This window comes from Molothrus ater, chromosome 26 (assembly GCF_012460135.2).
Source record: "Molothrus ater isolate BHLD 08-10-18 breed brown headed cowbird chromosome 26, BPBGC_Mater_1.1, whole genome shotgun sequence".
Taxonomy (NCBI): Eukaryota; Metazoa; Chordata; class Aves; order Passeriformes; family Icteridae; genus Molothrus; species Molothrus ater.
This window is the reverse complement of record NC_050503.2, coordinates 5,917,216-5,936,737: the sequence shown is the minus strand read 5'-3', so window position 1 is coordinate 5,936,737 and position 19,522 is coordinate 5,917,216. Positions and strand designations below refer to the sequence as shown.

Genomic DNA, 19,522 nt, shown 5'->3' with positions numbered 1-19,522 from the left:
AAATTGAGGGGGTTTGACCCAAAACCTGCAAAAATCCCCCCTGGATCCCCCATCCCACAGATTGGGGTCCCCGGAGTGTCCCTGGGATTGGGGTCACCCCTTCTGTCCCTCTTTTTTATTTTTGCCCTTCCCTCCCCCCTTTTTTCCCATTTTTTCTCTTTTTCCCCCATTTTTTCTCCCATTTTCCCCAGTTTTCCCCCTTTTTTCGCCTCTTCCGCTCCTTTTTTCCTTCCTGGCTCCAGGAATGGCAATGGGAGCCATTTCCATCTGCCCAGGCCCAAGCCGGAATTCCCACGTGGAATTCTTGCATTCCCACATTCCCGCAGGATCCCGGCATTCCCACATCGAATTCCCGCATTCCCGCAGGATCCCGGCCCTGTCCCGGGCGCTGCCACCGGGAGCCTCCCCCGGGGGGTCCCCGGGGAGGGGACCTGGAATCCGGTGGGAACAATTCCTGGAACCCGGGGAAATCAGGATCTAGGGAAAAACAGGAAAATCCAGGATAAGGAGAAAAAGGGGACAGGGAAAATCCAGGACAGGGAAAATCCAGGACAAGGAGAATCCAGAATAAGGAGAACCCAGGACAAGGAAAATCCAGGACAGGGGAAATCCAGGACAAGGAGAACCCAGGGAAAAACAACACCGAGGACAGGGAGAACCCAGGACAGGGAGCAGCCAGATTTTGGGAAGGAGGGGCTGGAACGACACCTCGCCATGGAATCTCAGCATTCCAGGTGCCTCCTCCCTCCGCCTCCCCCCCGCCGTGCCGGCATCCGCCCGCGCTGGGATCGCGTCCCGGCGGGACCGGGCCGGGACAGCGGGGCCGGGATTTGGCCGCTGCTCGGGCCAAGGAGCCCCCCCGGGGGCCCCCGCGCCCCCCTTTGATGCCGCATCCAGCGAGAAGGGTGGAAAAAAGGGTGGAAAAATGCCGCGCGGGGGCCAGGGCGGCTTGGAGAAGGGAAATGTTGTCCCGGGTTTGGCCCCATAAACGCCGCCTGTTCCATTACAGCATCCGCGCCTGGGACGGCGGGAGGCGGCGAGGGGGGGACACCCAAAAATAACCGCGCTGGGGACACCCGGGTGGCAGCGGGACAGAGCCACCCCTGCCCCTCCCCGCGGGGGTCACGCCGGGGGTGCCCGGCCGCTGGCTTGGCACACCCCGGTGCCAGCGGGGGGGTCCCGGTGGGTGCCCCCGCCCCGGCTGCCACGTCCCGCTGGCCGCGGGGAGCTGGCACCGAGCCCCCGCCGCTGCCGCCAGCCCGGCCGAGCCCGGCCCAAGGCAAACAGGAGCGGCCGGGACGGTGCTACCGAACGGGGGCAGGGGCTGGGGACAACGGAGACACGCGGGGCTGGGCCCCCGTCCCGGAGAAGCCCAGCAGCCAGGCGGGTGTACAAGAATTGTATATTTTGTAATAAATAGTGTACAAATCCGCCCGAATCCGGGCCGGCGCGGTGGCCGAGGTGCCGCGGGGGTGGCACCGACCCCCGGGTGGGGGTGGCACCGCAGGGAGAGAGTTTTATCCGCGTTATCCTTGGGGTTTCCCCCCAGAAAATCCCGGTTTTGTGGGATTCAGGGATGAAAGCAGCGCCCCCAGCTCCCGGCGCGGGCACACGGGGGCTGCACCGGTGGCACCGGGCAAAGCACCGGGCGGGGACCCCCTTGCCATGCCCGCCCCTGCCCCGGTTTGCCCCCAGCCCCTCTTTTATTCCTTTTATTTCCATCCCGTCCGCGGGGCCGCCAGCGCGGGGCTGAGCACCAAGAGGAGGCAGCGACAGCACCGGGGGGTGGCGGGGCCCCCTCCCCACGTCCCCGCCGTCCCCTGCCCCCCGTCCCCCGCTCCGCGGGTCCCCCCAGTCCTCCGGGCGTTATAAATGAGCGCGGCCAAAAGCGACGGGGAAAGGGGGCGACAAAGCAGAGCCGGGGAGGGGACACGGAGGGGACTCAGGGCTGTCCCCGCGGCCGGCCCGGTCTCCGCTGGCTGCTGGGGGTCCGGCGGGTGGCCGCGGGCCCGGAGGGGGCTCCGGAGGCGAAGTCCATCACCTCGGGGGGAGCGCGGCGCAGCTCGGAGCTCCCCATCTCCCTGCGGATCTCAGCCAGCGCCTCGGCCGGGGCGCTCAGCAGGCGCTGGAAGAGGCTCTCCCTGCCCGGCGGCCGCTCCTGGCACTCGAAGGTGACGGCCGTGCCCTCGCCCGCCCTCATCTCCCTCGAGAAGCCGTCCGAGGTGCCCGCGAAGCAGCGGCCGATGGCGATCTCCTTGGCCAGCCGCGGGTTCTGGTCCGTCACGGTGTAGATGCCGTAGTTGTGGCCCAGCGGGTCCAGCGGGGCCAGCATGGAGAAGGCCCCGGTGTGGTTGTTGTCGGCCAGCGGCGGGTGGCGGCTCAGGTAGTCCCGCAGGAGCCCGTTGATGGCCGTGCGGCGGCAGCTGCCCTGGGGCACGATGGACACCAGGGTCCTGTCGGCCAGGCTCTGGTCGAAGAGCATCCCACCGCACTTGAACTCCACGCAGGCGCCCGAGGTGTTGTCCAGCAGCGGGTCCCGCACGCTCCGGCTGTCCCGCAGCCCGTAGAGCTGGCCCCGCGTGCGGGGGTGGCTGCCCCCGACGTTCCTGGACCTCACCATGTACTCCTGCGGCCCCTGCAGCTGCACCTTGATGTAGCACGCCCGGAACTCCTGCGGGTTGGGCCACCACGCCAGGTAGTCGCCGGTCCAGGAGGTGACGTCGCTCTCCTTGAAGGGCACCACGTTGTACTCGTACTTGTCCACCTCCACGCGGTAGAAGCGCAGGTGGTTGGCGCTGACCGGCGCCTCCTCGCACTCCCGCAGGCTCCGGTAGGAGTAGATGGGGCCGTTGCTCTCATCCACGTTGTTGGGGTCGGGTTTGGCCACGTTGATCTGGAACGCCGTCTTCTTCAGCGCCGGGTCCTCATGGTCCGAGCGGCGGTAGCCCAGCTTGCCCAGGTAGGGCTGCGCCACCCCCACGGCGTTGGGGTTCAGCTTGGGGCTGGAGGCCACGGCTTCCAGCTCCTCCCCGCCCAGCGTGGCCGTCACCAGGGCCGTGTAGGCGTCGGGGCGCCGGGCGTCGCAGAAGGCGGGCAGGCAGGCGCCGTTGGGGCCGGTGACGGCGCTGTCGAAGCGGCCCCAGGCCCGCGGGTTGCTGGGGAAGCCGGGCTGCGGCTCCAGGTTGATGAGGCTGACCACCACCCCTTCCAGCTGCTCGTAGGGGTTGAACTTCTCGTTGCTGTAGGCCCTGACCTTGACGAAGCAGCGGCGATCCTCGGGCACGTCCAGGTTGAAGAGGCGCCGCTCGCGGATCTCCAGGTTGCCCACCAGGAAGGTCCTCTCCTCCCTCCTCCTCCTCCGCCCGCCCTCGGCCGGCCGCAGCACCGCCTCCTCCTCCCACAGGCCGCTCTCGGGGTTCAAGGACCACAGCTTCATCTTCTGCAGGTGCTCGGCCATCCACACCTGCCCCGCGTCCATCCTCACCTGCACGGGCCCCGCCTGCAGCACCGCGCCGCTCTTGCCCTCGCGGAAATCCACGGCGAACATGCCGTAGGTGCGCAGGGGCACGATCTCCCCCTCGGCGTTGGCGAAGCTCAGGTCGCTGGAGGCGGCGCTGGCCGTGCCCACGTCCCTGGGGTCCACGAAGGTGACGCTGGCCTTGACGGTGCCGTTGAAAACCTCCCCGGACGGCCGCAGGAAGGCTCCGGCCGGCAGCACCAGCTCCCCGACGGGCTCCCGGCCGCCGGCTTCGCCCAGGGGGATGGCGTTGCTCCGCCCTCCATCCAGCTCCACCGGCTCCTTCTTGCGCAGCATCTTCACCTCCTGGTACACGGCTCCTCCCCGCGGGTCGAAGGGCAGCACCTTGACGGCATCCACCAAGCGCTGCTGGCCGTCCACGAAGCGAGTGACCAGGCGCTGCGTGTCGGGCGGCACCTCGATGGTGAAGGAGCCCTGGTAGCCGGTGAAGCCCACCTTCCTGCCCCCGAGGAAGATGTGGCCGAAGCGCAGCGGCTCCCCGGTGTCGGCCGCTGTCACCCGGCCCTGCACCAGCACCCGGGGCTGTGTGCAGGGCCCGCAGCCGCACTCGGCCACCACCTTGAGGGGCAGCACGGAGCCGGCGCACGGGACCTGCCGCAGCTCCATCCTCCGCACGCCGCAGCACAGCCCCGACTCCCCCCCGCAGCCCGAGGGCTCGGCGGGGCCGCCCAGGCACGGCGAGGCCGGGCAGCGCCCCACGTTGTAGTAGCGAGAGCTGCTGGCGTCCTGCAGGCACTCGCTGGGCAGCTCCACCAGGCTGGGCTCGGGCTCCGCCCTGCAGCTCTGCTGGCCCGGGGCTGGGGGCACGGAGGGGAGGGGGGCATTAGAGGGGTCAGCGGGGGTCTCGCCAGCCCGGAGGGGCCCCCCGTGCGCGCTCACCCAGCACGGTGAGGTGTGCGGGCGCCGAGCGGATGGCGCCCGCCTCGGAGCTGGCTTTGCAGTGGTAGGTGCCAGCCTGCTCCGGTGCCAGCCCCCGCAGCGCCAGGCGGCCGCTGCTGCGCTCCGCTGTCCCCTCCAGCAGCGTCCCGTTGTGGTACCTGCGGGGACAGGCGACAGGCTCAGCGGGGACGCTGCCACCCCCGCCCGTGCCCGCTGAGCCCGCCGTGCCAGCTCACCAGTAATATTTTTGGGGCGCGGGGGTGCCCGAGGCTTTGCAGCAGAAGGTCACGTCCTGCCCGGCCTCCCGCACCCTGGCCGCGGGCTGCAGCACCATGTAGGGCTTCTCTGCAAAGGGCGAGAGGGGCAGCGAGCCCATGGGCACCCCCGGCTCGCCCCCAGGGGTGCCCCAAAATCGCCCCCCGCCTTCTTTCTCACCGAGCCGCCGCAGCCTCAGGTGCGCCTCGGCCACGCCCGAGCCGTTGGTGACGATGGGTGCCAGCCCCGGGGCGAAGCCGTCGCGGTGGGCGCTGAGGTTGGCGGCGGGGCCCGGGCACAGCCCCGAGGCCATGAAGTGGCCCCGGGCATCGCTGCGGGCCAGCAGCACGGGCGGGCGGCCCTCCAGGTACACGCGGGCACCCGGCAGTGCCGCCCCGGCCGCTGTCACCACCGTGCCCCGCAGCGTGTGCCCAGGGCAGCCCGCGGGGGGCTCGGAGCCCGTGGGCAGCGGGGGCGCCGCCGAGGGGGCACCGGTGGGGTTACCTGGGCACGGGGGCGGGCGACATTTCTGCACCTCGGTGGCGCGGCCGGGACACGGCGGGTTCTTGGCGGTGCGGCAGCTCCGGCGCCGGATGCGCGTCCCCGAGCGGCCGCAGCTGCGGGAGCAGGGACCCCAAGCGCCCCATTCCGTCCAGGTGGGCTCTGAGGGGACATTCCCGGTGGGAACGGTCACTGTGAGCCGTGCGGTCACCGCCGTGTCCCTCCCCGGCAGCCCCCAGGGACAGCCGGGTGTCGCCGCGGGCTCAGGTCCGTACCTGGGCAGGGCCCGGCGCTGCACGGCCGCCGCTCGGTGGCTTTGCCGCGGCACCGGAGCTCCCGGAGCGGGGCCGGGCTGCGGGCGCTGCCGCAGCGCCGGGAGCGGCTCTGCGTGCCCCGGGTGCCGCAGGCGCTGCGCGAGCAGGGGCTCCACGGGGACCAGTGCGACCAGTACACGTGATCTGCGGGATACTGGGGGTGACTGGGGGCGCACGGGGCTGGAGACGGCAGCCAAGGGGTTAAAGGGGGAAGAAACGCCCCGTCCCACAGCCCAGGTGGGACACAGGTGAGACAAACATGAAATAGAGGTGGGATACAGGCGAGGTGAAGGTGTGCCCCAGGTGTGCCCCAGGTGTGCCCCAGGTGTGCCCCAGGTGTGCCCCCGGTGAAATACAGATGTGACAGGCGAGATAGAGGTGAGACACAAGTGTGACAGCTGTGACAGAAGTTACACACAGCTGTGTCAGCTGCCCCCCAGCTGCCCCCAGGTGTGCCAGGTACCCCCAGCTGCCCCCAGCTGCCCTCCAGGTACCTCCCTGCTACCCCAGGTACCCCCAGGTACTCAGGTGTGCCCCCAGGTACCCCAGGTACCCCCCAGGTGCCCAGGTGTGCCCCCAGGTACCCCAGGTACCCCCCAGGTGCTCAGGTGTGCCCCCAGGTACCCCAGGTACCCCCAGGTGCCCCCCAGCTCACCCAGCGGGCACAGGAAGCGCACGTGGTAGTTGGCACAGGCGGTGCCCGCCGGCTGCTCGCGGTGCAGGCAGTGGAAGCCGCGCTCGGGGCTGGCACGAACCACCTGTCCCAGGGCCTCGGGCAGGTGCCACTCGGTGCTGCGTGCCTGGATGGCCACGGGCCGGGCACACACGCGGTCCCCGTAGTAGAACCTGATGGCTGCCAGGCTCTCGTGGTCACCGTCACCGCCCGGGTGGTCGATGTTGAACCACGAGGTCCAGGCGGCGCCTTTGCCTGAGGGGGAGGCGGGGACGGCTTGGGGACAGCTTGGGGACAGCTTGGGATGGTTGGGGACAGCTTGGGGATCACTGGGGATGATTGGGGACAGCCTGGGGACCTGGAGGGCAGAGGGGGTGGGGATGGAGGCCACCCCTGAGGGGCTGGTGGGGCGGGGATGGCCACTGGGGCAGTGAGTGGGACACGGGGTGGGGAGGGGACAGGTGACCCCAGGGTTCACAGCCCGCCCTGTGGGGACACAGACAGGGGACACAGGTGACCCCAGGGGACACGGCAGGGTGGTCACCAGCGAGGGGCACGCGCGGGGTGGCGTGAGGTGGGCACTGTCCCCATGGGAATGTCACGGTGGTCACCACCAGTGTCCCGTGGGGGTGGCACGGGGCGGGCAGTGCCCCTGGGGACACTGAGGGGACACGGTGGCCCTCGGGGTGGCCTCACCTGCCGTGCCCAGGTCCAGCTCCTCCAGGTCAGGTGTGGCTTTCCAGGGCTTCCCGCTCGTGCCAGCCTTGCCCGGCTCTGATTCGTTCTCCATTGGCTCTGGGGACACACGGGTGGCACTGCCACATTCCCGGGATCCCAGACCCACCCTGGCCCTGGCCCTGTCCCCATCCCTGTCCCTCCAGTCCCATGAAGGGCAAAATTCCCTGGTCCCCATCCACCCCTCACCCCCTCCCACCAGCCCGTGCCACCTCCCTGTGCCACCAGCTCATCCCCACCCCTTCCTCCCTTCATTCCCACCGGGAATCCCAAAACCCTGGTGGCACAAAATCCCCAAATCCCAAACCCCAGCTCCCAAACCCCAGACCCAAAACTGCTGACCCCAAATCTCCAAACCCCAAACCCAAACCCCAAACCCAAACCCCAACTCCCAAACCCCAAACCTGAAACTCTGACCCCAAACCCCAAATCCCAAACCCAATCCCTTACCTGCCACCCTGGCAGCATGTGAGACTCCCAGCACCGCCAGCACTGCCAGCAGCTGTGCCAACCGTGCCACCCGTGCCATCTGTGCCACCCGTGCCACCCGTGCCATCGGTGCTGGCCGTGCCAGCCGTGCCAGCCGTGCCAGGGCCGCTCCGGGCGCGAGTGCGGCCGCGGCGGGGCCGGCCCCGCTTTTATCGGGAGCGGAGCCCGCCCGGGGCAGCGCCGCCGCCGTTCGGGTCCAGCTGCGAAAATTGGCTGAGGGATGAGCCGGGAATGCGGCGGGAGGGAGGGGAAAGGAAATAAAAATACTCGGGAATAAAAAATAAAAACTACGGGAAAAATAAAATACGGGCAAATAAAAACACGGGGGAAATAAAATGTGGGAAAAAATACGGGGGAAATAAAAATATGGCGAAAATAAAAATACAGGGAAAAAAAACCCTGAAAACTACGGGAAAAAAAATAAAAATACAGGAAAAATAAATGCTAGAAACTATGGGAAAAATAAAAACTAGGTGGAAAATAAAAATAGGGGGAAATAAAATATGAGAAAATAAAAATACGGGAAAAATAAAAATACGGGAAAAATAAAAACTAGAAAACACAGGAAAAATAAAAACTAAAAAGTATGGGAAAAATAAAAGTACAGGACAAAATAAAAACTAAAAACTATGGGGGAAATAAAAACACGGGGAAAACAAAACTACGGGAAAAGGGAAAAGAAGGAGCCGGTGCCGCTCTGAGGGGTTGGAGGGGACTGGGAGGCACCGGGGGCACCGGGGGCACTGAGAGGGCACCGGGGGGTTCGGGATCAGCGGCCCCGGCGCGCGGAAATCCCGGCGCATTCCCGGCATTCCGGCGGCTCCGAGCGCCCCCGGGCCGGAGGGGGGCACTGGGGACAGAGGGGACAGAGGGGACAGAGGGGACAGAGGGGACAGTGCCCAGGGGGGGCTCCTCACCCTCTATGTGCCCTGGGGGTGGTTCCCGTGGGCTTTTCCTTGGGTTTTGGTGGCATTCTGGTGACATTTTGGTGACACTTTGTGGGATTTTGGTGACATTTTGGTGGCATTTCAGCCCCGTGGGAGTCCGGCGGTGCCGCTGTCCCCCGGGGTGGGTGGCAGGGGTGGTGACAGCTCTGTCCCCAGCAGCGGGGGTGGCACTGCTGGGGCCAGGCCAGGCCTTGCAGTGTCAGGACAAGTCCCCAGCCCAGCCCAAGGCCACCAAGGTCCCCCTGTCCCCACCTCCAAACAGCCCCCGCTGAGGGGCACCGGTGCTGCAAGTCGGGGTCGCAGGGCCACCACCAGGGGTTCGGGGTTCCAGGGCCACCAGCACTTTATTTCAAGAGCCACCACCACTTTATTTTTGAGGTCACGAGGCCACCAGCAGAGCTTTATTTGGGGTCCCAGGGCCATCAGCAGAGCTTTATTTGGGGTCACAGGGGTTTATTTGGGGTCCCAGGGCCCACCAGGTTTTTTGGGGTCCCAGGGGATTTGGGGGTCCCAGGGGATTTATTTGGGGTCACAGGGGTTTTGGAGTCCCAGGGGTTTTGGGGTCCCAGGGTCACCAGCAGGGTTTCTTTGGGGTCCCAGAGGATTTTGGGGTCCCAGGGGTTTATTTGGGGTCCCAGGGGATTTTGGGGTCCCAGGGGTTTCTTTGGGGTCCCAGGGGTTTTTGGGGTCCAGGGGTTTATTTGGGGTCCCAGGGGTTTTTGGGGTCCAGGGGTTTATTTGGGGTCCCAGGGGTTTTTGGGGTCACAGGGGTTTATTTGGGGTCCCAGGGGTTTATTTGGGGTCACAGGGCCACCACGCAGTCGCTGCCCGGGTACTCGGGGGGGCTGAGCCCGAATTTCCTGCGCAGCTCCTCGGGCACGAAGCGCCCGGCCAGGAAATGTCGCCGTCCCCGGAAGCGCCGCGCCACCTCCTTGGGGGCCGCCAGCGACACCAGCACGTCCGGGCTGATGTCACCGCTGCCACCCACCGGGCCGGGCACCCAGCCTGCCCCGGGGAGGGGACAGCGGTCACGGGGACAGCGGGGACAGGGGGACACAGAGAGGGGACGGGGGGACATCAGGGGACACAGCCTTCTCTGCGGACAGGGGACACGAGTGACACCGGGGACACGGAACGGTCGGTGGGGTCACGGACAGAGGACAGGTGTGGCCCCAGGGGACACATGCCACCCTTGGGGACACACGGGGTGGCTCAGGGGGTCCCGGTGCTGCCGTGGACGGTGGCAGAGAGGGCACAGGGGTGACACAGGCAGGGGTGACACGGGCGGAGTTTGTCCCCGCGGGGACCCCCCCGGGGTGGGTGACACGGCCAGGCCGGGCTGGGGGACACGGGCGGTGACAATGCCAGGCCTGGCCAGCGGCGGTTCGGGAATGCCACTGCCAGTGACGTCATGTCTGGGCCGGGCACTCTGTCATTTCCTGCGGATGTCCCCAACCCCGCCAGGGCCACCACAGGTGGGTCCCGGGGTGACACCGCCACGGGCACGGGGACAGCAGCGCGGGAGGGCCCGGGGGGGACACGGGCAGTGCTGAGGGGACACAGGGGACACCTGGAGGGGCAGGGGGAGCCCCCGGGGGACACCCGAGAGGACACGGGCAGCACCTGAGGGGACATCCAGGCTGACGATGGGGATGCGGACGTGCCTGAGGGTGGCCAGGATGGCCGCGCACGGCTCTGTCCCCTCTGTCCCCTGCGTCCCCTCGGCTCCCAGCACCGCGTCCACCACGGCGTTGTAGGCGTCGTTGATGAGCTGCACCTGCAGGCGACAGTGGCATCTGTGGTGTCCCCGTGTCACCTTTGACGGCACAAACCCCCGGCGGTGCCAAAAAAATAAAAAATAAAAAAAATCCCCCCCAAGTGGAGCAGAGAGGGAGGGGCCGCGGAGCCGAGACGGCGAATTTTGGGTCAAATTCCTCCGTTCCCAGCGCTGTGAGGTTCCAAAAATAACAGAGCCGGTGGCTGCGGGCAGCAGCCGCTGGATTTTCTGGATTTTCTGGCATTCCCGGGATCCCAGCAGCGCCGGGATGGGGAGGGGAGAGGGGGGAAAAGGAGGGGAAAGAGGGAGAAAAGGAGAGCCGGGGGGTTTGGGGGGATTTGGGGGGATTTTGGGGTTCAGGGAGGGGAAAGAGAAGAGGGGGATAAGCAGGGGAATTTCAAGGGAAGGACAAAGGGAAGGAGAATTTCCTTTCTTTTGGGGGCTCACAGGGGGAAAAGGGAAGGAGAAGGGGCCAAGCAGGAGGATTTGGGGGATTTGGGGGTTCACAGAGGGAAAGGGGAAGGAGAAGGGGCCAAGCAGGGGGATCTGGGGCTGGGGTCACCTCGGTGGGCAGGTAGGACAGGAAGGGGATGTCCATCTTCTCGCACTGCGTGGTGAAGTCGCGGTGCAGCGGGTCCGGGGAGCGCTTGGGGTAGAAGATGGTGGGCTCGTAATCCTGCGGGAAAAACGGAGCCCTGGAGCCGGGGGGGCTTGGGAGGAAGGCCAGGAGGAGGAGGAGGAGGGCGGGGTCAGAGGTACCCACAAAGCTGCGCAGGTGGCGGGCGCACACCAGCCCCACGGCCCCGTTCTGCGCCGGCCCGCACGCCACCAGCAGCGTGGGCTGCCTGCGCCGCAGAGAGCGCAGCGGGAACGCCTGCGGGGACAGGGACAGCGGGGACACCGTCACACAGGGACAGGGGGATGGCGCTGTCACACAGCACCAGCATGGGATGGAGGTGGCACAAGGAGCAGGATGGGGATGGGATCCATAGCACGGGACGGCTTGGCACGGTTTGGCATGGCACGGCAGGGCATCCAAGGAGGACTTGGGCTCTTCGAGTGGGACGGAACAGGGGCCGTACTGGGATGAGGATGGTGCCCGTGGTGGGATGGGGACAGTGCCTGTGGTGGAATTCCAAGCTGGGCTCAGGAAGGTGCTCTGGGTGGGATCGAGGCAATGCCCCAGGTGGGATTCGGGCGATGCCCTGGGTGGGATGGGGCGATGCCCGTGGTACCCGCGGGGCGATGCCCTCAGCAGGACCGGGGGGATGCCCCGGCAGGGCCGAGGACGCTGCCCCCCCGCCCCCGCCCCGGTCCCGCCCGCTGCGCATTCCGGGATGGCTCGGGCAGGGAGGGAGGGACGCTGCCTCTGTTTATCCACTGACGGATTTTTTCCTGCTCACGGATCCTGGCTCTGGGACACGTCCCGAGTGCCCGGAGCGGGACACGGCCCCGGTAGCCCGGGCCTGGCCCCGGCCCAGCGCTGGCCACGCTGCCGGCGCCTCCTGGCACCGGGGACAGCGCGGGGACAGCGCGGGGACAGCGCGGCCAGCTGGGGGAGCCGGAGCTGGGGTGGCTCCGAGGAAGAGGAGGATGCCGAGCGCCAGGTGGGGTCAGGGATGCTGAAACAGCTCCGGCACCAAAACATTCCTGCTCCTCAGGCAGCGCTCGGAGCAGGGAAGGGCCGATGGAAAAGCTGAGGCGCTCGGGCCCCAGGCACAAAGCTGCCCTTGATGGACCCCTGCTCCTCCTCCTCCTCCTCCTCCTCCTGCTCCTCACATTTCGCACGAGCCTCGGGCCATCCCCGCGGCAGCGACATCGCCGGGGCTCGGGGACACCCGGGCACCTCCGGGGACTCCCCAGGGCCCCCGCCCCGACCCCCGGCGGGGACCCCAGACCCTCTGAGGTGTCCCCAGCCCCTCTGGGTGTCCCCAGCCCCTCTGGGTGTCCCCAGGCTCACCTTGGTGACAGCCACGGCACAGGCGTGTCCCCAGATCTCGATCAGCTGCTGCCGCCCGAAGCGATAATCCTCCAGCAGCTCCTTCTCCATGGCCTCCGCCTCCGCCTGGCTGCCTTGGGGACAGTCCCCGCTCAGGGCAGGGGGACAGAGCTGTCCCCACCCCCCAGAGGGTTCGGGACCCCGCTCCACCCCCGGGACGGGGTTTTGGGACACGGGGCGAGCGCGCCGGGGGCTCGGGGTGGACACCGCGGTGGGGACGGGCACGGAGGTCACACGGATGTCACACGGATGTCGCACGGATGTCGCACGGAGGGGACCGTGACCGCACGGGCCCGGCGGGAGCGGCGCTCGGCCGAGCTGGCGGCGGCCCCGGTTCCCCGGTTACATAAAAGCGAACAAAGCCGCGGTTGTTCCGCCGCCGCCGAGCCCGGAGCTGGCAGCGCCCAGCGCGACAATAATTGCTCACATCTGTTGGCTTCACCTGCGCGGGCGGAGCGGCCTGGGCCGCCTCCAGCGCCCGCCGCGGCCGCCGGGAGGGAACGCGAGCCCCGGCGGGCCGGGATCCCGGCGGTACCGGGGGAACCGAGCGGAGCTGGGCGGATCCAGACCCCGCCGTACCCCGGGCTGGGCGGGAACCGCTCAGAGCAGCCCCGGGAGGGAACCCGGCCCTGCCGGGGAGCAGCTGAGGGGGCCCGGGCTGGGGTCCCAGGCCGCAGGGTGCTCCCACCCCGTCCAGGCTGTCCCCACGGACCAGCCGTGTTCTGGCAGAGCCCAAAAAATCCCAGGGCCCCAGCAAGCTCCTGGTTCCCCCATTCCCACACCCCATCCCTTGGCTGTCCTGATAAACCTGCCAGGAAAACTTCATCCCGTCCCACATTCCCAACCCATATTCCCGTCCCGCATTCCCATCCCGTCCCTGTCCCCGATCCTTTGGTGCCCTCTAGTGAGTCCCAGCCCTGTCCCAGCCCTGTCCCAGCCCTGTCCCAGCCCCAGGCGGGGGCTCTGGGGAGAAAACCGGGGGGAAAGGGGGCGGGAAGGGCCCGAGCGGTGCCCGGAGCCGCTCCCGTGCCGAGCGGGGGTGGCGGGGGCGGCCGGGCCCAGCTGTGTTGTCCCTCGCCCAACAAAAGCCACGTGTCCGCCGCCATTCCCGGGAACATTGTCCCTAATCGCTGCTGGCAGGGACACCCCGGGCTGGCAGGGACACCCCGGGCTGGCAGCGACACCCGCTGGCTCCGCGGGGCTGGCACCGGCCCCGGGCGGGGACACGGCCGGGGCTCCCCGGGAGCTGCGGCCCCACCCCCGGAACGCATCCCGGTCCCGCATCCCCGCTCCATATCCCAGCTCCACATCCCGACACTTTATCCCGGCCGTGTCCCCTCTCTGCGCCCCCGATCCAAATCCCAATTTCACCCCCAGTCCCACATCCCGGTCCCGTTCCCCGTTCCCGTTCCGTTCCTCCCTCCCGGTACGGCCCGTCCCCGCCGCGTGTCCCCGGTGCCCATCCCGAGTCCCGCGCTCCTCTCCCGCCGCCTCCCGGAGCATCCCCGCCGCAGCCATGGAGACCGACCCGGGATGATGCGGTTGCTCCGGCGACGGCGGCTCCGTGGGTACCGACCCCCCCTCCCCGTGCCCAGGGGACGCGCGTGGGGACCGGGACCCCGCCCGGGGGCGGCGCGGGCGGCGCGCGGGGCCGGCTCCGAGCCCGGGCGGCTCCCGGGGCAGGGGGAGCTCCCGTCCCGCCCCCGCGGCGTCCCGGGAACGGGAACGGGGCGGTCCCGGGGCAGCCCCCGCTGAGCGGCACCGCCCGAGTGCCGGGGGCTCCTCGGGGGGACCCCGGGCTCACCTGAGGTACCGGGGCGGCTCCCGGGACGGGCAGGGCGCGGAGCTCATGGCGGGGAGCGGCACCGGGGCGGCGGCGGCGGAACCGAACCCCGGCAGGAGCGGAGCCGGCGGGAGCCGCACGGAGCCTCCGTCCGCGGCTGGACCGGATCCACTGGAATCTCCGCGGAGCCGCCGGTCGGAGCGGATCCCCGGGAATGCCGAGGATGCTCCGGCCGGATCGGATCCCCGGGAATGCCGAGGATGCTCCGGTCGGAGCGGATCCCCCGGGAATGCCGAGGATGCTCCGGTCCCACCGGATCCCCCGGGAATGCCGAGGATGCTCCGGTCGGAGCGGATCCCCCGGGAATGCCGAGGACGCTCCGGTCCCACCGGATCCCCGGGAATGCCGAGGACGCTCCGGCCGGAGCGGGGGGCGCTCGGCGGTGCCGCCCGGGGGGAGGTGGCTCCGGTGCCCCCGCCCCGCTCCCGGCCCGGCCCCGCTCCGGGAATGCTGCCCGTGGTTCCCACCCGGGAATTCCAACCGGGCTGAATTTTGGGGTTAAACCCCCCCAGATCGGGGCTTTTCCCGCGGGATCCGCAGTCCCGGGAGCGGGGGGCAGGCGGGGAGGGGGACAAGGACACGGCCCCTCCCTCCATCCCAAATTCCCAGCCCGAATTCCCGGGAAAATCCCCCGGGAGCTGCCGAATTCCAGGGAGAGATGGAGAGAGCGGAGTCCGGGAGCCACGGGGTTCCCAATCCCAAAGGGAGGGGATCCCCAATCCAAAGGGGGGATCCCCAATCCAAAGGGGGGATCCCAAATCCAAAGGGGGGATCTCAATTTCCGGAGGGGGGGGGGTCCCAATTCCATGGGGCAATTCCAATTCCCAAAGGATTTATTCATTTATTCATTATTTATTTATTCATTATTTATTTATTAATTATTAATGAACAGGCGTCAGAAGAAGCTCGGGATGGGGACTCAGGCTGGAGAGGGACAGGAAAAGGGGGGAAAGTTCTGGAAGGAGCCGGGGGTTGGGGTGTCAGACGTAGTTCTGCAGCCCGAACTTCTCTCGCTCCTGCTCGGCCGGGGGCCGCAGGTAGTAGAGCTCCTCCACCGTGGGGGGCACCCAGCGATCCGTGTGGAACCGGGACTCGCCCACCTGCAACAGCGGGAACGGGCTGGGAATCAGCGGGAATCGGAATGGGAATTGTGCCGGGAATTGTGTCGGGAATTGGGCTGGGAATTGTGTTGGGAATTAGTAGGAATTGTCCGGAATTGTGTTGGGAATCACTGGGAATTGTGTCAGGAATTGCTGGGAATTGTGTTGGGAATTGTCGGGAATTGTGTCAGGAATCGCCAGGAATTCCCGGGATTCTCCGCCCGGGTCAGGGCCTGGCAGCTCCCCCTGGAGCTGACAGGGGGAGGGCAGCACCGCCCCACACCGGGGGGACACCGGGGGGACACGGAGTGCCAGGGGTGAGCCCCAGTGCCCGGGGATCCCAAATCCATGGGAGGGAGCCAAATCCAGGGGATGCCACAGACACAAATCCATGGGGATGGAGCTAAATCCCATGGGATCCCAGAGGGGCAGCCCCCCCCATTCCCCTGGGAATCCCGAACCTTCCAGCCCGGAACGTCCCGCATGATCTTGGCCTCCTCCTCCAGGTTCTCCCGCAGCAACCGGAGCGTCCTGAGGGACACAGGGCACGGGAAGGAACCCCGATCCCATACGGGGGATCCCAACCCCAAAGGGGACCCCGATCTCATACAGGGTACCCTGGTCCCATACACGGGATCCCCATCCCAAATTCCCATTTCCCAAAGTGGATCCCGATCCCAAAGGGAAGTTCCCAATCCCACAGAGGAATCCCAGTCCCATAAAGGGGGACCCCAATCCCATCAATGGAAGTTCCCAGTTCCATAAAGGGAGGTTCCCACTGCCAAGGGAAGCTCCCAGTCCCATAAAAGGGGATCCCAGTCCCAAAGGGAAGTTCCCAATCCATAAAGGAGGATCCCAATCCAAGGTAAATTCCAAATCCCATAAAGGGAGCTCCCAGCCCCGTACCTGCGGTCGGACTCCGCCTGCAGCAGCGGCATCAGCGCGATTCGAGCCTCCAGCTCCTCGATCAGCAACCGCCTGCAGGGACAGCAACGGGGGACTGGGGAATTGGGGGGACTGGGAGCACTGGGAATGGGGCACTGGGGGGTCCCGGGGGGCACTGGGGGTCCCGGGTGTGAAAAGCCCATCCCGGGGCCAGAAGCGCAGGGAGGAGCCCCGGGATCGGGCCGGGGGTGCCCGCGGGGGGCTCGCAGCGTCACCTGCGCTCGCGGTTCCACTTGACGAGGGTGTAGTATCCGAGCAGGAGGCTCCCGATGCCGAGCGCGAACAGGCTGTACCCTGAGGGCCGGAGGGCCGTGAGGGGAGCGGCGGGCGCTCAGCGCGGAGCGGCCGCACGGCCCCGCTCCTGCCCCCGCCGCCCCTCGGCGGCGCCTCCGCGGCCACCCCCGGGCTCACCTGAGAGGCCGCGGCGCGGGAGGTGCCGCTTGTAGTCGATGGGGCCGTACCCGCCCGGCGGGGCCATGTCCTGCTTCACCTTCGGCGCCGCCATCGCGGCGCGGATCGGTGACGTCACTGGGCCGCGCCGGCTGCCCGCGCGCGGGAAACTCACGTGACGCAGCCACGTGAGCGATGGGGACCCCACTTAAAGGGGCAACGCGCGCTTAAAAGGGCAATGCCACATCAATTCCCCGGGATCATCTCCCACCTAAGGGGATCCAACGATTCCTTGGGATCATCTCCCACCCAACGGGATCCAACGATTCCTTGGGATCATCTCCCACCCAACGGGATCCAATGATTCCCCGGGATCATCTCCCACCCAAGGGGATCCAACGATTCCCCAGGATCATCCTCCCACCCAAGGGGATCCTCTGATTCCTTGGGATCATCCTCCCACCCAATTCCATGGGAATCTGGGACAATTCCATGGCATTCCCACGTGGCCATGGCTCTTCCCAGGCTCTGAGAATTTGGATTTTATCCAGAAACGGGGGAGAAATCCATCTGGGAATGTCCTTGGCCCGTTCTCCTTCCAGAGGGAAACGATCCAACAGCTCCATGGGTTTTCCTGGAATGTTCAGGTGAGATCCAAGGGTGCTGGAGCAGGAATTCCAGGTGGGAATGGAGAAGGTTCTGGGTTTACGGATTTGCTCCATCGGGACGTGCCTCTGAAGATGCTCCATCCATGAAATTCCACGGGAAATGCACAAAAATCCCGGATTTCTGCCGCCTTCTTTTCCCCTTCTCCCGTCTTCCCAATTTTTGGGGGGGATAATCCTTGGGAGAGGAAGGAGCAGATCCGGCTCTGTCTGGGTGATCCACGAGATCCATCCCCACCCCCAAAATCCTGGGAATGTGAGGCAGATCCAGGAGTTTCTCTGTTTATTGTCATTCCAATCCACCCCCCCAATTAATTATTGATTAATTAATGATTCTGGATCCTTCCATTGGCGGGATTAGTGAGAATTATTAAATTTTGGGATTTGTTCTGGAATATTTTGAGTCCCAACAAATCCAAGAGAAAAAAATCCCACCCTGTTCTTCCTTCCAAAGGAGAGGCAGAAATGAGCCAAATTTAGGTTTTCCCCAAAAATCTCCCGGAATTTCCTCCTCCATTTCACCCCTTCCTGCAGCCTGAATTCCCAGTTTTCCATCCGGGATTCAACTTTGGGAATTCAATTCTAATTCTTCCCCAAAAACAAAGGGGAGAACCCAGAGGTAAAGGAAGATCCCAAAATGAGGATAAAAATAGACATGGAATAAACCCCAATCCCGAATCTGCTGGAATTTTGGATTTTCTTTGTTTTCCTCAGGAATGGCAGGCACAGGAATCCCTGGGGTATAAAAAAATCAGGAATTCACCTTCTTTCCAAGCTGGGAACGCTGAGGAAGAAGAGCCTTGGATAGAAAAAAAATTCCAACCCTTTTTTTTTTTTCCTTTTTTTTTTCCTTTTTTTTTTTTGGTGAAATTCCAAATCCCGACTGTCAGGAAGGAAATCCAAGAAAAACCACACGGCCGCCCCAGTTCCACCGCGGGAATTGTCCCATGAAAATCCGGGATCTTTTTATTTCACAAGTTGCTAAAATCTAAATTACAACGGCGCTTCCTCGCTCCCCGCGGTGTCCCAGAAAATCCCAGAAAATCCCAGAATCCCGGCGGCTCCGAGCGGGAATTTTATGGCTTTAGGGACCCCTCCTGGATCCGGAGCCCCCCGGAGCAGCTCGGGCAGCGAAGCTCGGGAAGGGCGGGAAAAGGGACCCGGGATCCCGAGGGATCTGCGGGAATGGGGGCGTTGGGTTGGGTGGCGTTCCCAGGGACCCAGGAGATCTCGGGGATCTGGGAATTCCTAAAGCCTCGAGGGTTTGGGAATCCCAAAGGGGATCCAGGAGATCTCTGGGATCTGGGAATTCCTAAAGCCTCGAGGGTTTGGGATTCCCAAAGGGGATCCAAGAGATCTCGGGGACCTGGGAATCCTAAAAGAGATTCAAGGGAATCCAGAAATCCAGAAGCCCTCAGGAATTTGGGAATCCCAAAATGGATCCAAGAGATCTCAGGGATTCCGGAATCCCAAAGGGGATCCAGTCAGAGAATCCCCAATTCCAAAGGGGATCCAGCAGGAGGAATAACCCCAGGATTTGTTCCCAAATCCCCCCCTCCTCCGCCATTCCCAAACATTTCCCTTCCAGGGCAGAATTCCACAATGGGAATTTTCCTTTTCTCCGAGATTATTTCCCCCCCGTTTTTCCCATTTTTTGTGGGGCTTTTTCCTGGAAAAAGGAGACTGGGAAGAGGTTTGGAAAATCTGTATTGAAGAGTTGGAACAGCTTGGAACCTGAACCATCCCAATCCCGAAAACCCCGCACCGGAGCGTGGAACTGGGACTGCGAAGGAAAAACCATCCCGGCGTTCCAACGCGGAATCTTTCCCGGATTGATCCCGGATTTGGCAGAAACCTTGATGGAATCAAACAAATCCTCCAAATTCCCAGCAGCATTCCAAGAACATTCTGGAAAAAAACCACGTCAGAACCAGGCTGGATCCCAGGAGCCTCATTCCAGGTGGGAATTTGGAGTTTCAGCCCCACCCCATAAAATATTTTGGTTTTCCAGCCCCAATCCGTGCTGGATTTCCCCCCCATCCCCCAGTTAATTTTTCTTAGGGATTTATCCTGAATTATCCATCCAAAAAAAAAAATCGGGATGGAAAATTTGCAAGTCGGGACACAGAGACTTGTTTGGATTTTGGATTCCAAATCCTTCAATTCCAACATTCCTGATTATTTTAGTAAACCAAAATTGGCTGAAATTGCAATTTCCAAGGGAATTCTGCTGGGATCCAGAAAGTTTTGACATCGTTTTTATCCCATTAAATCCTTCTGTGACTCTTCCATTCCCTGGGGTTTTTTTCAGGAATCATCCAAACTCTGGGAATAAATGAACCAGGTTTCCCCCCAACCCCAAAAACAAAAAAAAAAAATTGGATTTTAACTGGAGGAATTTTGTTGGGATTTTTTTTTTTTTGGGAATGAATGAACTTTTTCCAAACGTTGGCATCCATGAGGAAAAAGCCA

At 64.8% G+C, this 19,522-nt stretch overlaps 3 protein-coding genes across 4 annotated transcripts; all 3 read right to left on the bottom strand.

Moving 5' to 3' along the window:
- Nucleotides 1-1,865: 1,865 nt before the first annotated feature.
- CILP2 (cartilage intermediate layer protein 2) lies at nt 1,866-7,542 on the bottom strand. Its single transcript, XM_036399179.2, has 8 exons — nt 7,346-7,542; nt 6,857-6,955; nt 6,143-6,415; nt 5,449-5,631; nt 4,853-5,335; nt 4,654-4,762; nt 4,418-4,575; nt 1,866-4,335 (listed from the first exon to the last, which is right to left on the bottom strand). The coding sequence occupies exons 1-8, from the start codon at nt 7,449-7,451 to the stop codon at nt 1,943-1,945; spliced, it is 3,804 nt and encodes a 1,267-aa protein (XP_036255072.2). The 5' UTR covers nt 7,452-7,542; the 3' UTR covers nt 1,866-1,942.
- Nucleotides 7,543-8,697: 1,155 nt separating this feature from the next.
- On the bottom strand, nt 8,698-14,267 carry YJEFN3 (YjeF N-terminal domain containing 3). 2 transcript variants are annotated; one of them, XM_036399185.2, is made up of 6 exons: nt 13,912-14,267; nt 12,069-12,177; nt 10,872-10,982; nt 10,671-10,784; nt 9,955-10,108; nt 8,698-9,336 (listed from the first exon to the last, which is right to left on the bottom strand). In XM_036399185.2, the coding sequence occupies exons 1-6, from the start codon at nt 13,956-13,958 to the stop codon at nt 9,134-9,136; spliced, it is 738 nt and encodes a 245-aa protein (XP_036255078.1). In that variant the 5' UTR covers nt 13,959-14,267; the 3' UTR covers nt 8,698-9,133. The 2 variants fall into 2 exon arrangements, with proteins under 2 accessions (XP_036255078.1, XP_036255079.1); XM_036399186.2 differs by having other exon boundaries at nt 12,069-12,181; nt 13,912-14,250.
- A 515-nt stretch (nt 14,268-14,782) lies between these two features.
- Nucleotides 14,783-16,530, bottom strand: NDUFA13 (NADH:ubiquinone oxidoreductase subunit A13). Its single transcript, XM_036399684.2, has 5 exons — nt 16,407-16,530; nt 16,211-16,289; nt 15,957-16,028; nt 15,512-15,581; nt 14,783-15,050 (listed from the first exon to the last, which is right to left on the bottom strand). The coding sequence occupies exons 1-5, from the start codon at nt 16,498-16,500 to the stop codon at nt 14,931-14,933; spliced, it is 435 nt and encodes a 144-aa protein (XP_036255577.1). The 5' UTR covers nt 16,501-16,530; the 3' UTR covers nt 14,783-14,930.
- Nucleotides 16,531-19,522: the final 2,992 nt, after the last annotated feature.

What these genes read in the sequence shown, in the direction of transcription:
- CILP2 (XM_036399179.2), bottom strand. Translation starts at nt 7,451, where the DNA reads ATGGCACGGGTGGCACGGGTGGCACAGATGGCACGGGTGGCACGGTTG. An exon ending in GCGCTTCCTGTGCCCGCTGG is followed by an intron (nt 5,632 to 6,142) that starts GTGAGCTGGGGG and finishes AGTATCCCGCAG; the next exon opens with ATCACGTGTACTGGTCGCAC. An exon ending in CCTGAGGCTGCGGCGGCTCG is followed by an intron (nt 4,763 to 4,852) that starts GTGAGAAAGAAG and finishes CGCCCTTTGCAG; the next exon opens with AGAAGCCCTACATGGTGCTG.
- NDUFA13 (XM_036399684.2), bottom strand. Translation starts at nt 16,500, where the DNA reads ATGGCGGCGCCGAAGGTGAAGCAGGACATGGCCCCGCCGGGCGGGTAC. An exon ending in CCCGCGCCGCGGCCTCTCAG is followed by an intron (nt 16,290 to 16,406) that starts GTGAGCCCGGGG and finishes TCCGGCCCTCAG; the next exon opens with GGTACAGCCTGTTCGCGCTC. An exon ending in CAGGCGGAGTCCGACCGCAG is followed by an intron (nt 15,582 to 15,956) that starts GTACGGGGCTGG and finishes TGTGTCCCTCAG; the next exon opens with GACGCTCCGGTTGCTGCGGG.
- YJEFN3 (XM_036399185.2), bottom strand. Translation starts at nt 13,958, where the DNA reads ATGAGCTCCGCGCCCTGCCCGTCCCGGGAGCCGCCCCGGTACCTCAG. An exon ending in TGTCCTACCTGCCCACCGAG is followed by an intron (nt 10,109 to 10,670) that starts GTGACCCCAGCC and finishes TGTCGCCTGCAG; the next exon opens with GTGCAGCTCATCAACGACGC. An exon ending in CAGCCTGGATGTCCCCTCAG is followed by an intron (nt 9,337 to 9,954) that starts GTGCTGCCCGTG and finishes TCCCCGGGGCAG; the next exon opens with GCTGGGTGCCCGGCCCGGTG.